A 16,248-nucleotide genomic window follows, 5' to 3' on the forward strand; every position below is an offset into this window, starting at 1 on the left:
GCAAATCCTCAAAGTACTTTCTGGGGAAACTATATAGCAAACAACATCTGATATCACAGTCTAACCAGATTCAGAATGTATTACAACTCATGCCATATTGCATTAAAATGCATCTGATTTTCTAATGTGATTATAATGTAAAAGTAGGGCACACATGATTATAATACACTTATAATCTGTTTATGATTTGCCTGATACCTAACAATGCACTCCACGCAAAGCGCTACCACATTTTCATCTACTGCTCAGAACATTATGACATAAGCATCTGAGTGTTGCTGCTATTCAAATTTTGACATGAAAACAAATAACCAATTGTGAAACATTTCATACTTCATTGCAGATGTCGATGTTGCACTATGAGATAAATGTGCTGATGGTTTTTGTGTATTCCTGCTGCATGGTAGTAGTGTAGTAGCTTGCAGACATTGCAGCCAGGGAGAGATGGCCCTACTTCTCTCTTCCTGCACTCGTCTATTCTCTTCCTCTGCCCCTCCTTTCCCCTCCTCGTTCCTCCCCTCCATCCCTCCCTCTCCCCTTCATTGTCTCTTCTCCTTCCTCTGTCCCTCCTGTCCCTGACTAAACTCTTCTTTCATCCCTCATTCTTTTCCTCTCTCTTTCCCCTCTGTGCCTCCTTCCCCTCCCAATCTCAGCTTCCCTTAATTCACTTACTCAGTATACTTTGTATACTATATAATATACTACAATAATGCAAAAGGTTACTGTACTATATTTGGTACTAAACTACTATGTGTACTAGTGTACTACTACACTATACAATAACAATGACTATGTTTTCACTGTCAAATGTACAACTGCTTTGCAATAGATTTTACAATTATAGTTGGGAAAATACTTCACATAGCTCAAGGCATTGAAATCGCTCAACGGATTTTCTGTTTTGCAGCATCATTCCCAAACCTGCTGAACTGTGCTATCCCACTTGCTGTTTTTTTTTTCTTTTCTTTTGTTGAAGTTGCATCCATGCATCAAAGAGTTCCAGTGCTGTGTTGTTGATGAGGTGCAGTTAAAGGTGGTGCAGAGAGACAGAAAGAGAGAGGGAGAGAGTGCGTTTTATATATGAACTTTATATATCAACTAATGCTGAGTGGGAGAACTGCAGCCTGAAATTATAGCTTCTCGTTCTGCAGCCACTGCTGTTATATATATACACACACACACACACACACACACACACACACGCTTCTCTGACTTGCACGACTACTGACTTTAACAGGTCAATAAATCATTTAAAGTAGTTGATGAAATGTCAACTAGTTGTGGGTGCTATAGTGTTTAATTTTTAACACAGTTATAAATATGATTTCAGCTCCCTCATTTGCATCAGAGCCTTTTAGAACCAATTAATGATTGTTCTGCTGCTCTAAACCAGAAGTGCAACTCAGCTTCAGCAGTTTGCTATGTATGTATCTGACAGACTTGGACTAATGAATATTGGGAGACATTCCCACAACAGCCCCTAATAAAGCTATCCAATTAATTCAGCACAAATTCACCTTTTGAAGTATTGCTTTGGCTGTTGAGAAATGGAGCAAATATACTGAGATCAATGTAAATGCACTGGTAGGCTACAGCAAAGTTTCATAGTGGGGGTCTATGAGAAAATTAGAAGCGCCACTCTTCATGTTCTTTGTTCTGAAATTCATATTCCAAAACCAGTCCATTTGACAAAATAAGTGTGCTGTAGAATACCACTGGATACACAAATCTGCAGCAGTTATTTTCATTAACTGAAGAGGCTGCGCTATACTGGCCTTCACAATGTGACATTGGAAAACTGAGATTTCAAGCAGCGCAAATCTCAATGGCACTCACACTTTTGCCGGCATACAAACAGTGGCTTTCAAAATTAATACATATTGAAAATTATTTGATTGCTAAATATTTCCCAGAAAACTAAATTTTCTAAGGACTCTTAAGTCTAGGGTGGTTTAGTATTCACAGCTTTGCAGACACTTTTCCTGTGTAGGCGACTAGCAGAAATGCTGTCAACTTTTCAGTGCAACCCTTAGTAGAGACAGATACACACCCACTGAATATCTCACAGACACATACAGACACATACACATACATGCATGTACTCACACAAACACACAAGCAACTTGAAACTGGCACACACAGACATACACAAGCACAGATGTGCAAACAGACACACACATACGTAAAGAGACACATACAGTACGTATACAGAAAGAGAGACACGCACTCACGTTGAAAGACACGTGCAGTAAGTTCATATTGTTTTCAAAGGACGCACAAACATACACGTGTCCTATGGGAAGAATATGAATTTGAGGTCAGAGGATCTTTCCACGAACATCTCCCTCTGTGTGTGTGTGTGTGTGTGTGTGTGTGTGTTTGCTTATTTGTTAAACCGAGCACATCATCTGCCTCATTGTCAAGATATTCTTTTCCAGCCACTGAAAAGGGTAAAGGGAGTTACACAATAAAACACACACGCAGACACAAAAATAAGCATGCCTTGCGTGTGTGTGTGTGTGTGTGTGTGTAGCCTGTTGTGTCATCTATTATTCATACTACCGTGTTGTCTTTGTGAGGGGCCAAAGACACCTCACAGCACAATACAGCTGGAGCTGAACACACACTGAGTAATCCTCCACACATCCCACTCATTTTTCTCCTCGTTTCCCCCCCTCTATTCCTTCTCTCTCCCTTTTCTTCTATTCTCCTGCTCTCCTCTCATCACTTATCCTCTTCTTATTTCTTCTCCTCCTCCCTTTATGGCCACGTCCCTTTCTCCTCTCCCTCCTCTCATTTCCTATAAAGCTCTTTATCGCCTATAACCCCTCTCTCCCAGCTTTCTCTTCTTCCTCTCAATCAGTTCCATTTCAAGAAACTTTACTGGCATGATAAGATCATTGTCCCCCCCCCCCACCATGAAATCGGGGGGAGGGACTATGGATCGGCCCCCGGTCCATCTGTCTGTCCGTCCGTCCGTCCGTCACGCACAGTATCTTGGATATCACTGATTGAGTTTTGATGAAACTTCGGGGAATGATGCGTGTCATTGCTCCGTTCTGGCGTTTCCAATGTTACGCTGATTGTCCTAAGGGGGGTACTACAACGTTTGCTGAATTGTCTGTACGTCACACACGATGCCTCAGATGCCACTGATCAGATTTTCTCGAAACTCAAGGGAATGATGCGTGTCCTTGCTCCGTTCCAGCATTTTCGAAATGATACTGATCGCTCTAAAGGGGGGGGCAGTGCAACTTTTGTTTCATTGTCTGTACGTCACAAAATATATCGGATGTTGCTGATCGGATTTTGATGAATCAGAGGGGAATGATGTCAACTGTCTGTACGTCAATCAAGAAACATGAGGTAACATACAGTGTGTTCTACTTATTGCCCCACTGCAACTCTGCATCATTCGTGGGGGCTGACGTTTAGTGTTTACTTGCTTTTACATTGCCGAAGCATCCATACACAATAGAACACCGATACATCTCAACCTAAACTATACCAACAAACACATGAATGCAAACTGTAAATGATCTCTTTGCCCCTCTTCTTCTCTATCTCTTTCTCCCCCTCTTGTCATCTGTTTTCACCGTATTCTCACTTTATTTCCCCCAATCCCGGTCACATCTGACTCCCTGTACATCTGCTCCTTCTGTTCATCCATCCCTCCATCCCCTCTTCCTATCCTCTCTGTGCTTCCTCTTTCCTTTTATCTTTCCCCCCTGCTCCTTCTCATTTCCCTGGCACTCTCTGTTCCTTCTTCTCTCCCTCCTTCTCTTCCCCTTTCCCTTCCTTTCCCCCTCTCTTCTCCCTTTGTGCATCCCTTCCGTCTGCTTCTCTTCCTCCCCCCCCCCCCCCCCCCCCCACCCCCCCACTCCCTCAATCTATCCTCTTTCCCCCTCTCTTGCTCCTCCTGGCCTTCCTCTCTCTGTGTTCCCTCCCTCCTTGTGTCTCTCTCTCTTCTCCTCCTTACCGCAGGCACTGTTCACCTTGTCATGCTCGTGTAGGACACTGGTGTTACATCACCAGGGGTTAGACTGCATTGGAGTGCACACACACACACACACACACACACACACACACACAAATAAATACAGTAGGGAGACACTTGCTCTCTATCTATCTATATGCATATAGACTGTCTAATGCATGAACACACGCATACATGCACATACACTTTCTCTCTTTTTTCTTTTTCTCGCTCTCTCTCACACACACAGTGGGGAACTAGTGTGAAATCAGTTGTAATGAGAGCTTGATCAAACAGTGACGCGCCAGACAACCCAGGGTCATTTCTAGGTCTGTGTGTGTGTGTGTGAGTGTGTGTGTGTGTTCTGAGAAGTCTTATGTATGGGTCTTATCTCCATATTACAATATTTCTCCACTCCACTAATGTCTGTGTGTGTATGTGTCTGTGTGCGTGTGTGTGTGTGTGTGTGTGAGTGAGTGAGTGAGTGAGTGAGTGAGTGAGTGAGTGAGTGTGTGTGTGTGTGTGTGTGTGTGTGTGTGTGTGAGAGAGAGCAACATGGATACAGACGCAGAGAAAAAGAGCAGGGAGTAAGAGGGGGTAGATGGAGGCGTGAGAGAAAGAGAGAGTGCGAGAGGAGTTCAGAGAGACAAAAGTAGAGAGAGCAAGAAGGAAAGTGAGAAGAGAGAAAGATAGAGCGAGGTTGAGAAACACATGGGGACAGGAGGAGGAGGAGAGAGAGAGAGAGAGAGAGATCAGACAGTATTGGCTGTATCAGCCACCAGATGTGTGATGCTGCTTAAACTGACATACAGCCCATCAGCCCACATACAGTGAACACAACATCTACCCTACATTAGCATTGGAATAACAACTGCACTCTATGTTGTTTTTTTTTCACCTTCCCAATTTAGTCTCACTAAATGAAATAAACCAAATGGATGCTCAGAGGGACTCATAATGGCTGCTGCAAAATGGCCACAGATGGAAGCTGTCACATGAAGTGAAACCCCGCCATACTACAACTCACATGCTGTCACGTAGAACTAAATAACCATGGTGTAACATAAAACTTGTGTCAATTAACTGGTTTGCATCATCAATTAACTGATTTCCAGATCATTTGAGGCATGATCATTTGGGAGGCTGAAAAGGCAGCAAAATTCAACTTTCCTGAACAAATCTGTCAGTGGCAGAGCAATAGTACAGGAGTAATTCACCATTGTTACAGTGTCACAGTTACAATGGCTACACAATTCCTATACAATGTCACTGCCTTGCCTCCAGAGCAGAGAATGTATAGAAGCGGGGGCTTCCTAATTGTAACTTTCTTGAGTGGAAATTTAGCTGGTGCACTTACAGAGGCTGCAATCAGATGTTGAAGAATGTTGTCATGGAAATAATCATTGGTTTGGCGCAAAAGACTCAGAGCTGCTGAGTAAAAAGGCATTATGTTGCTGGGTTTACAGCGCCAATTGTGTTAGACATTTCAACTTTCTAGGAATCACGACTGTTCCCTCATGAAACGATCCTCATTTCTACATTAAAATCATTAAAATTCCATGGCAACCATATGGATTTTACCAAAGGAAATCACAGTAATGTACCAAGTATAAGTGCCCTTTCTACCAATTCTCCCATCCCTGTAGTTCCTCCTCATCCCACCAATGCAACACAATATGTCACTGTTTTGTGATGATGAAGCATAATATAAATGGCTGCGGGAGTTCAGGGTAAAATATATGGATTACCTCTATCTCCTCGGATCACCTACCCACCGGCCAATGAGCTTGCTTTATAGGGAATATCACTCAATTTATTACTCAATATTATATGTTATTCCTAGGGTCCATCGACTCAGTTTTGTGAATGAGAACTCTCTCCCTCACACACACAAAAAAAAAACTTAACAGTAAACCCTAACCATGTGACATCACCAACATCTTAAATACACCGGTATTCTCCTTTAACACTTGAACACAACTGAGTGCACTCTGTGATGTTGTGCACTTTACAGAGCCCCTTTTCATACGGGATCTATTTTTATACCATACTTCTAGTTTGTGTATTTGTTTTACGTTGTGTGTGTGTGTGTACTTGTGTGTCCTCTCAGAACAATATGAATGTGATTGCAATTGTCAGACACCAGAAGCTGTTTACATGAACAAACATTTCCCTTCCCTGTCCTAGCTGGTGTGTGATTGTTTATTTGAGCATCTCGTCCACTTCCTTGACACACACACACATACACACACACACACACACACACACACATGCACGCACAGTCTTAGTTGTACCAAAGGAGATTACTGTGATACAACACACAAGTTCCCATTCTGATTCTATTCCTGTTTCTATCTACAGGGCCAAAAAGGTAGAATGATTTGTTTTCATCATCATTGCGCTCACTGAATGCACAATGAAAGTGCTCGTATCATTTTGTTATTGAAATGCAAATAAAAACTGGAGACAGTTTGTTGGAGGTATTTGCAACATTCTATAATCAGCCTTCTACCTGTCCCTTGTTGAAAAAAAATGTGGTTTGCTCTCTAATCCAAACACAACAGAAATCACTGTATGTTTCCATAATTTCCAAGCAAGGAAACACTGAAAATTGCATTTTACCAATTTGATGCTAGCAGAACAGAATTCTATGCTTGTGTCCAGTGATGACGGGGCTCTCCGACGAGGGTGATGTATTGTTTTTCCTTGCCAATTCGTTTGTATATTTGTAAATTATTTTTACTTGGGGTAGGAGTTTTGACATTTTTTTGCTTGGGATTTAGTGTCATCCTGGAGAACATAGTTGTAGTTGTCGTTGTAGTTGTCTGATGATTGCTGTATGGCACACGACAAATTTCTGAAAGGACCAAGAAATACATCTATCTATCTAACATTGTAATGGAGGCTAATACCAACACTACTAACTAACTAATACTAATATTCTGGTAATGTGGAGACCCCACAAAAACAGGCATACAACCTTTTTGGGCCCCAGCCCATAGTTGAAAAAAAAGCTGATTTAGGGCATATATTGACTGAGACACTTGACATTCACAGAGGCTGTGACTGTTTTAAACATAGATTGATACCCGGCAACCTTTGATGGATATGGAAAAAAGTCTTGAATAATTGTGAGTGTTGATTTTTATCAGTGTCCTGCATTGACTTTAGACCTCATGAATCATACTTTACTGGAATTCAGAAAAAAAAAAAAAGGTGGATTTTGCCATTGACATTTTGCAGTACATGCTCCATTTGACATGGCTTGGTCCCAAGGTGAGGCAACCTTTTATACACACATCCCACACATTAGACACATTAGTCATATATGACTAGATTTCTGTAGAACATTTATGATTATGCTGATGATTTGGGGATAAAAACATAACCACCGAGAGCTTGTATGCCAGAATTGTCCAGTTCCATCACGGCAAATCTGAGGGTGATTACCTCTGGCTATACCCTGATTACCTCTGCCTCCCTGTCTCATCCTGCCTTGTCCTCCTCCTCCTCCTCCTCCTCCTCCTCGTCCTCTCCTTCCTTCCCCATCCAAAAGACATCCTTCTACAGTTTGTGTGGGTGTGTATGCATGTGTCAGATTTGATCAGTTCTCTCTGACCAAACTGAAAGTAAGACGAGTAAAAGTAAAGTGTAGTCTTCTACAATGGAAATACTCATGTAAAGTACAAGCAAAATGTACTTAAATACAAACTTGAATAACTGTTACTCTCCACTCTTAGTCTGCGAACAGTATATCAGTCGTTTCCATTTCTATATGATGCAGCCTCAAACTGTCGCTCTGAAAAGATTTGGAAATACTTGAATTACTCAAAACATGTCTGATGGGTTAAAAGGCACACTGTGAGATCATGGATACCCATTTAGCAAATTGTGAAAAAAAATGTTTCCATTAATACTGGACAATGATTGAAAAATGGTTAACAGTAATGAGGTTACATTACTGAAGTTTGATTATTTAAAAATACAGTATATTGCAGTAATCTACAGTCAATCTGAAATTACATTTTGAAAGTAATCCCCCCAGTTTGGGTATGGGATGTATCGAATTCTGCACCGTCACACCTCTATGTATAGTCTATTTCCATGACTAAAGAGATACTGAAAAGTGAAGCTGACCCCTCTTGTAGAGGCAAGGTCCATCCCTCAGGCTATGAGTTAGCTCCTAACCATCTCCCTTACCGGCCTATTATATTTTCCACTAGTATTGTGTCACTGCCCCAGGCAGGTCAGACAAAACAAGAGAGACAGCTGAGAGAGACCGACACAGAGAGTGACACATGGTGAGATAGAGAAACAAAGGGAGAGAGAGAGAGAGAGAGAGAGAGAGAGAGAGAGAGCCAAAGAATGACTCACAAAGACATAAGAAAGCAAGACAAAATTCCTTGCCTCCTGCTGTGATATTGTCAATGGAGTAGTAATGAGGCAGATCATTTAGCCAGGGTGGCTCTCTAATTGTCTAGCTGACAGCAATTAGGTGGCGCTCGTTAGACCGGGGCCCTCATTAGGTTAGGCTGCTCATGCCAAGAGGGGAGACTGGTGAATGTAAGTGTGTCTTAAGCTATGGGGCAGGACCCAAACTTGGTGGAGGGCCAAGGTGACTGCCTGTGGGTTACCATATGGCACAATAATTAATGAGCCTGGGTCTTTGGGTGAGAGAGAGCTTCTCATTTGGCTGCTCGTTTGGTTAGGTTAATAGGCTAATATGCAGATTACTCACCTGTTTAAGTAGGCCTGGAGAGATGAGACAGAAGCTGGTAAAGGTCCACAAGATCCTGACCACACCAGTCCAATCCAGTCAAGAGCAGTAGATACACCAATAGATGTGTGTACAGACTAGGCCAATAGATAACAGATCTGTCTAGTCTAGTCTAGTCCAGTTTAGTCCACACCAGACCGTCCTAATCCAGCTGCAGCACAATCCGATTCTGTGTCCAGTCTCCAACTCTAACCCAGGCTCTGCTGGATCCAGTCCTGTCCAGTTCTGTCCAGGTCAAACCAGATCAGTTCAGAGGTTTACTTCCAGTTCTGAATCGGTTCCAGTTCCAGTTCAGTCCAGGTACGTCTGGCTCAATTCAGCTAAAATCAGTACAGTTCAGCTCAGCTCAATTCAGATCAGAAGAATTGTATTATTCCACAGGGATTAGTAGAGCGGAGCCATTTAGAGCCAGCCATGTTCAGAGTCCTTTACGTTTGGTTGCTGATCCAGAAAGACTGAGATGTCTTTGCAGTTAATGTGTGTAACATATGTTCATATCCAAAACCAGACCCATCCAGATGCTTTTATTGATTTTATTACCTTTCTGTTTTGATAATCCATCCTACAGTATATCCAGGTTGAGTTTTATTATCTATTCATCCATTTTTTTTTTTTTTTACTGTTCAGCCATTTCATTGTCTGTCCATCTGTTTTTTATCCATTTAATTTATTATCTGTCCATGCATGTCGATGCTACTCCATATGGTCATAAGTTAACTCATATTTTCTGTCCATATTTATGTCGAGACATATCCAGATGCCTTTTTTTTATTATCTAGCCACACTGTATCAATTTCCACACTGATACAGATGTTTTAAAGTAGATAATTCAGCATTTAGCGAGTGCAGTTCCATAATACTGATTAAAATGATCACATGGGCAGCCGGACCCTGCAGCAACTGGCCAGTCAATAGCCAAACAGACACCAGATCTTGATATAGTCATCCAGTCCAGACAAGAGAACCAGGTTAACCGGTTAGCATAACAACCGGCTGAACCAGACAGTACAGGTCTATGACCCCATGGTAGTCATGGAAATAAAGTGATGGGTACAGTAAACAGGAGACAGGGGGAGGAGGGGGAAGGGGGGGCAAGGGCCTTAGTTCTTCAGGGTTTTCACCAGCTGTCCTCGGTGGTGACCTCCACTTTCTGCGTCTGCCCCTCAGAACAACGACATCAGGGTTCTAGAAAACAGGAGACCAAGAACATCAGCGTTTTGGAAGTAGAGCATTTAAAACATTACTGTATGTTTCAGAAAATGGCATCAAGCACAATGACACAACAGGATTCTCAAACAACAAGGACATCATCTGCGTTCTAAAAGGGAGCATTTAGAATGGGGGTGGGGGGGTGGGGTGGGGGGGGGTTAAAAAGGGACAGATAGAACATCAGTGATCTAGAATAGAACATTCAGAACATCAGGTTTTGACAAAAGGATATTCAGTGAAGACATCAGAGCTCTAGAAGACACAATTTAGAAAATGTGAGTTCTAGAATAGACCAGGCAGGACATCAGGGTATTAAGACAGCACATTGAGGGTTCTTTGATGTAAAATTTAGAACACTGGTGTTCTAGTGCAGAACATTTAGAACGTTAGTGTTCTACAACAGAACAGAACTCCAGGATTCAAAATGAGAACATCAAGGATATTCTTCTTCTTAAGCAGAACATTTAGGATATCAGTGTACTAGAACAGAACTAACCTATAAGAACTACAAGTCATTTATTTTCAACACATTTAATGTTGTGTTGAAAATAAACAGAGGCCTAGCAAATGCAGAAGACTGGTTTTACTCATGTCTAGGGACAACTCTTGTACTCAACTTGTACTACAGCAGTTACACAACAATAAGTGTCTTTAACTTCTGCTGTTTTGGTCCCCAGTTGAACTAAACCTGATCCCTTGCTACAGGCCTGATTTACAGAAAGTTCTGAGGAAATAATTATTTGAGCTATACTTCTTCCTAAAGGAAAAGAAAAAAAATATATACTGTATATAAATAAATGGAACTCTTAAAAGTAAAGATTGAAATGTCTTGCTTTTTCCTGACTTTAAAGTAGCATCACAATTTGAATGAAGAATGGAAGAGGGGCAAGGCTTATAATTCATTGGTAAAACTACTAGTTTAACACAGGTTTTAATTGAATGTTTTGATGCTGAGGCTTGTACTTATTCTTAGATAAGAACTTGTAATTAGTGTTATGTCACTTATTTCAAGTTTAGGAAATGTAATGACTGTTCTGGCTTCTTGCCCCATTGCTATTGAAATCCAAAATGTTATGCAAATACACAGACATAATAAAATGGCCCACAATGGTTAGGAATGATTATTTTTAAATAATGAAAAAAATTGCTGTCATATAAAGGGTGACATAAGTAGATAATAGCTATTAACTTCTTAAGTTGCAAAAAGTTCTTAAAATGTTCGTTAGAAAATGGTGAGTTTATAAGACAATAATTAAGAAATACATTTAATAAGTCTTCTTTAAAATGTCTTTACTTTTTACTTTTGTTAAATCAGTTTAAGTTTTCTTTTGTACAAACATGTTTGTTGTTTGGAGGCAAAATGGCCTCCACAAAATGTCTGCACAAGCAAGATTTGCTGTCAGGGGAAAGCGAAGAATTGCAATAGAATGGAGAATGATGAAGTCGCGCTTGCTGTGGCAGTATACGTCCACAGCTGTTATTTGTAATGTGTGTATTTGTCAGGAGAACATTTCTTAACTGTGTTTGTCAGGGGGGATATTTCTTAACTGTATTTATGTACAACCAGCGCTTATTGTGTCATCTTAATGCCTCAGTCTGTACTCATCCATCACAACCACCCCACATCTCCACTGTCCTCTCCTCCATCATCCTCCTCTCCTCTCCTCTCTTCTCCTCCATCACTCTTTGTACCAGGCAGATGGATGGAAGAGATGGGGTGATGGAAAGAGGAGAGAGGAGAAAAGAGAAGGCGGAAAGCGGAGACGATAAGACAGGACACTAGTGGCACGGAGATGGGTAGAGAGGAAGAGAAATGAAAAATAACTAGAAAGCAAAGGTATTCTAAATTGAAAACACACTGGAAAGAGAAAGGTAATACAGGAATAAGGAGTCGTATATTGTAAATGCAGCAGAAGAGAAAAAGGACGTGTGAGCAGAAGGGAGACAGAGGGAGCTAGGGAAAAGAAAAGGAAAGAGGGAATGCCATGGAGAGAGAGGGAATGGAAAAGGAAGAGAAGGGCATAAGAGAATCAAGGAAAGGTGAGAAAAGGAGAGGGAAGGAAAACAACAGAGGTTAGGATGAGAAGAGACACAAGAAAAGGAGTGAGATCATTAAAAAGGAAAAGTGAACGTCAAACAAACAAAAGAGAAGGGAGGGAGGGAGGGAGGGAGGGAGGAAGGCAAAGAGGGCAGAGGGAAGAAAGACATGAAAGAGAGAGACCACGAGAAGCGGAAACCAGAAACATATAAAGAGATAAAGAGAAGTTTAAAGAAAGTTAAAGCATTAAAGTTAAAGAGAAACTAAGAGGGGAGAGAAGGGAAGTTTAAAGAGCGAGTGAAGGTTTGGGAGTGAGAAGGAGAAGAAAGAAGGGGGGGGGGGGCAAAAGAGGGAGAGAAATCAGCGGGTGAGCGAGTGCCAGTGTGAAGCAGGAGTAGGGAGGGAAGGGGAGGCGAGGAGCGGTGACATCGGGTGAGAGACAGACGGGGAGAAACAGACGGGAGACCGGAGGAAGAAATAAAGGGAGCGTTATACAGTTTTAAGTGAGAGTCATTACTCTTGGTGTGTAGTGTTGGCGCTCTCTCTTTTGCGAGGCCAAGAGACCCTCAGATCTTAAAGGCGCTCCATTCGACACTACGAGGCCGCCTGTCATCTGCTGCTGGGGGCGGTGGAGAGACAGACAGACAAAAGAGAGAGAGAGAGAGAGAGAGATAGGGGAAGAGTGAGAGAGAGATGAAGAGAAACAAGCCATGAGAAACAGCGAACAACATGGATGCAGACGCAGAGAAAAAGAGCAGGGAGTAAGAGGGGGTAGATGGAGGCGTGAGAGAGAGAGAGAGTGCGAGGGGAGTTCAGAGAGACAAAAGTAGAGAGAACAAGAAGGAAAGTGAGAGAGAGAGAAAGATAGAGCGAGGTTGAGAAACACATCGGGACAGGAGGAGGAGGAGGAGAGAGAGAGAGAGAGAGAGAGAGAGAGAGACGAATTCGGAGAGACAGACAGCGATGAAGAATGAGGCAGGGCATAAGGGATGGCATTGAGAGGAGTGATGATAGATTAAAATACATGGAGGACAGACAGGCTACAGGGTCATGGGCGGGCCATGGGGAGAACACACACACACACACACACACACACACACGTACAAGCATACACTCAGACTCACACCCACAGACACGTACACACACATTCACATCCTTGTGTTATACCTGACAATTTTCCTATGTTGGCTATCCTTCTAGGGACATTTGTACTCCTCCAAGATAGCCTCCAGCACACACACACACACACACACACACACACACATATTCAAGTGTCCCTCGTATAATTACTCCTACAACTGATTAAAATGTTCTACTTCGTGTTCAGGTTACAGTAGTAGACCCACATGCAGCAGATTGCCTGCCATCCCGGCCCCAACCTAGATCTCAGCTGCAAGGTGACACTGTCAATGCCAAAATGTTCTGTATTGTGTAGTTTGTTACTGAAGAGCAGTGTTCATTTCTCTTCTGTGTATGTAAGGCACAGTGCTAATTTTCAAATCATCTATGCTTCTTGTCATTTGCTACAAAGTCTCTCAGTTAAAATATATTTGTGATCAAATGCCACAAACACAGAAGACCCATTTTAAATCAGAAAAACTTGGATCAAAATGTACTTTTTTTGATTCTATAATTAATCATATTTAATAATTCAAATAATTGATTTACTCCTATTATGTAACACGCCAATCTAAACCTCTGAATGCAAATCAATCAATTAGGAAAACCAAAACAGAAAAAACAATCTCCCACAATGTGTCTGTTTTTTTCATGCTGGGTCACATTTTTGACAACCGTGTGCCCTTAATGGGGTCTCTCTGTGTATCTGTCAGTTGCACTATTCCTCAGGCGCTCTGACTCACTGCAGCTCTCTCTGATCAGATCAATGTTGCCTTTCTCTGCAATGCAGCAGCCAGTGAAATACATCACAGACACAGAGAAGCCCCAATAGCCTCTACAAACACATTAGTCTTTTCTCCCATTGTAGGCACAGCACAGGGCTTCCTTTGAAGACTTTTGTTCCAGAATGAGATATCCATCATTTTGTGAAACACTGACACCAACTCCTACAGAATCATTGCTGGCCTGAAAGCAACCCTGCGTTCACACCGCGAGCAACACAATCAACAAGTCATCGGAAGTCCGTTCATTTCCCATAGGGCCGAGCGACCGGAGTGACTCGGCCAATGTGTGGACGGTCAACAACCCTGTCAGCGAGAAAAGTTGGCCACTGCTGAACTTTTTGAGGCCATCGGTGTCAACAGCCAATCCGATTTGTGTGCCTCTTTGTCTCCTTACTGATGTGATTACATTCTATGAACACAAATTCCACCTGGCAAGTGCAAAAATGGATGAGAAGTTGATTACAGCCATCCAAAGCTTCCCAGTTCTCTACAGGACTAAAAGTCAAAAACGTTGCTTGGGGAACTGTTGCATCCATCACCGAGGTCAAGGGTAAGCTTGAAAGTAATTTAGATTTTTTTTCTGTTTATTTTAGATTAATACTACCTAATTAGTGCTTGCCAGCTAGCTCATTGAACTCATTGAACTCACTGAAACGTAACATTTTGACAGGCAATAACAGAGCAGCAGAAAATACATGACTTGGCTGTTCAAAACTTTGTAGCTGCAGACTCCCACATAGATGCAATCTGAGCCTCTCACACCGCACACAATCAGTCAGAATAGAGTGACACATCAAGCAGGTCGCTCGCAGTGTGTACGCCCTGTTAGGCACACTAAGGGGTAATATTAGATTATCATTTTAGGATATTATCAAGATAATCAGACATCATGAGGTGTTTGCAAATTAATATAATTTTTTGGCAGATTGAAACATCTGTTTGTAATATTGGCTCGTTAACTGCTGGCAGCAAAATCTTTACACAGTGGAAAAAACTTTATTTGGGGTTACAAGCCTTGATTTTGATTAAATCAACATATATGGATATATGGAACAAAAGTATCATAGAAAATATATTGTCATCATAAGACAGATTTGCCATCTACATTCGTATCATGGCCTTTAGTAACTTACAGCAAGGCTTTCTCCCATTGTAAATACAATGCTATGCATTATCTGAGTGATTTTTCATTCCTAATTTAAGGCACACTTCTATGCAAAGGAGTGAGATCAGGTGTACCTTGAGATCTTTTTTATGGAAATTAATGTAACACAACATTATTAAATTGATGTTGAAATTTAATCGACTGAGCTTAAAACAAATTATTTTGTCCAAAGTAATACAATTTAGGCAGAGTCCAACAGTTTTGTGTTTGCTGGCCCTTTTATAATCTTGTAAAATCATGCAGGGCCTGCATGACATTTTCACACAATTACTTATTAGATGCATCTTTCTTCATTATCTGATTTCTGTGTAGACTGAACAAAAGGTCAGTGGCAGATAATCTATTCTTGTTCTACACAGATCAATGAGTATGAAACCCATTGTTAAAGGCATCAACACCAGTAGGGTTCAGCGATGTTATTCCTGTGCATATGTACTCACTGTCTTAAGATGTTTACAAATGTGTAAACACAGTGGGTGATTTGCTCAGATGTAAAAAGGGGGATGGAAGGAAGATTAATGTTCTTCTTTTTGCTATTTAACATTTCTCTGAATTCTATAGCTGTACTTAAAAGGATCCATGTAACAGGATCCCACATCGGCTCCCTGCAAATCATGGTAACATGGTATGTTAGGGATTCAGCTCCTGCTGGGCCTAACCAAAACACAAATCTCTGCCCGCAATGTGCTTATGATCTTGGAATCAAAGCTAGAAAACAAAGAACACAACTGCCAGCTGTGACTTCTTTTGGATAAATCATAAATCATTGTTTTGTTATCTGTCTTATTAAAGTCTGTCATGCTCTGTGGAAGCTCTTTACAGAAGTTTGACTGACATACTTCAGTCATACTGCATACTTGCGGTCATTTGGGGTGGGATTAAGTTGGAACAGTTAATTAGACCTACAGGGGAAATGTTTGACTTTGTTTGTGTGGTGGCATCTCAATACTGCAACAAAGTACAATTCTAGCTAGTTCCTGATCACAGTTTGTGAAATTCTAGACAGTTACAGTCCTAATGAGCACTACCCCATTGCTCTCCTGCATAACTCCAATTTGGCCATCAACCCTTTGAACACTGGCTGAACTCTATTTCCCCACAGACTTCCCATTAACTAGCTTCAAAGGTGAGAAAAACAACTGAAAAACAACTTGTTTCTGTAATATGATGTTTAAAGCC

At 41.5% G+C, this 16,248-nt stretch overlaps 1 protein-coding gene across 1 annotated transcript in view; it reads right to left on the bottom strand.

Annotated features, from left to right (window-relative positions):
- Positions 1 to 12,566: 12,566 nt before the first annotated feature.
- Positions 12,567 to 16,248, bottom strand: part of LOC139920198 (leucine-rich repeat and fibronectin type III domain-containing protein 1-like protein) — a 67,246-nt gene continuing 63,564 nt past the window's right edge. The window contains exon 8 of the mRNA XM_071910143.2: positions 12,567 to 12,619. Coding sequence (XP_071766244.1) covers positions 12,567 to 12,619 — 53 coding nt within the window. The remainder of the gene's footprint in view (positions 12,620 to 16,248) is intronic.

Source organism: Centroberyx gerrardi, chromosome 6, assembly GCF_048128805.1.
Source record: "Centroberyx gerrardi isolate f3 chromosome 6, fCenGer3.hap1.cur.20231027, whole genome shotgun sequence".
NCBI classification, from domain to species: domain Eukaryota; kingdom Metazoa; phylum Chordata; class Actinopteri; order Beryciformes; family Berycidae; genus Centroberyx; species Centroberyx gerrardi.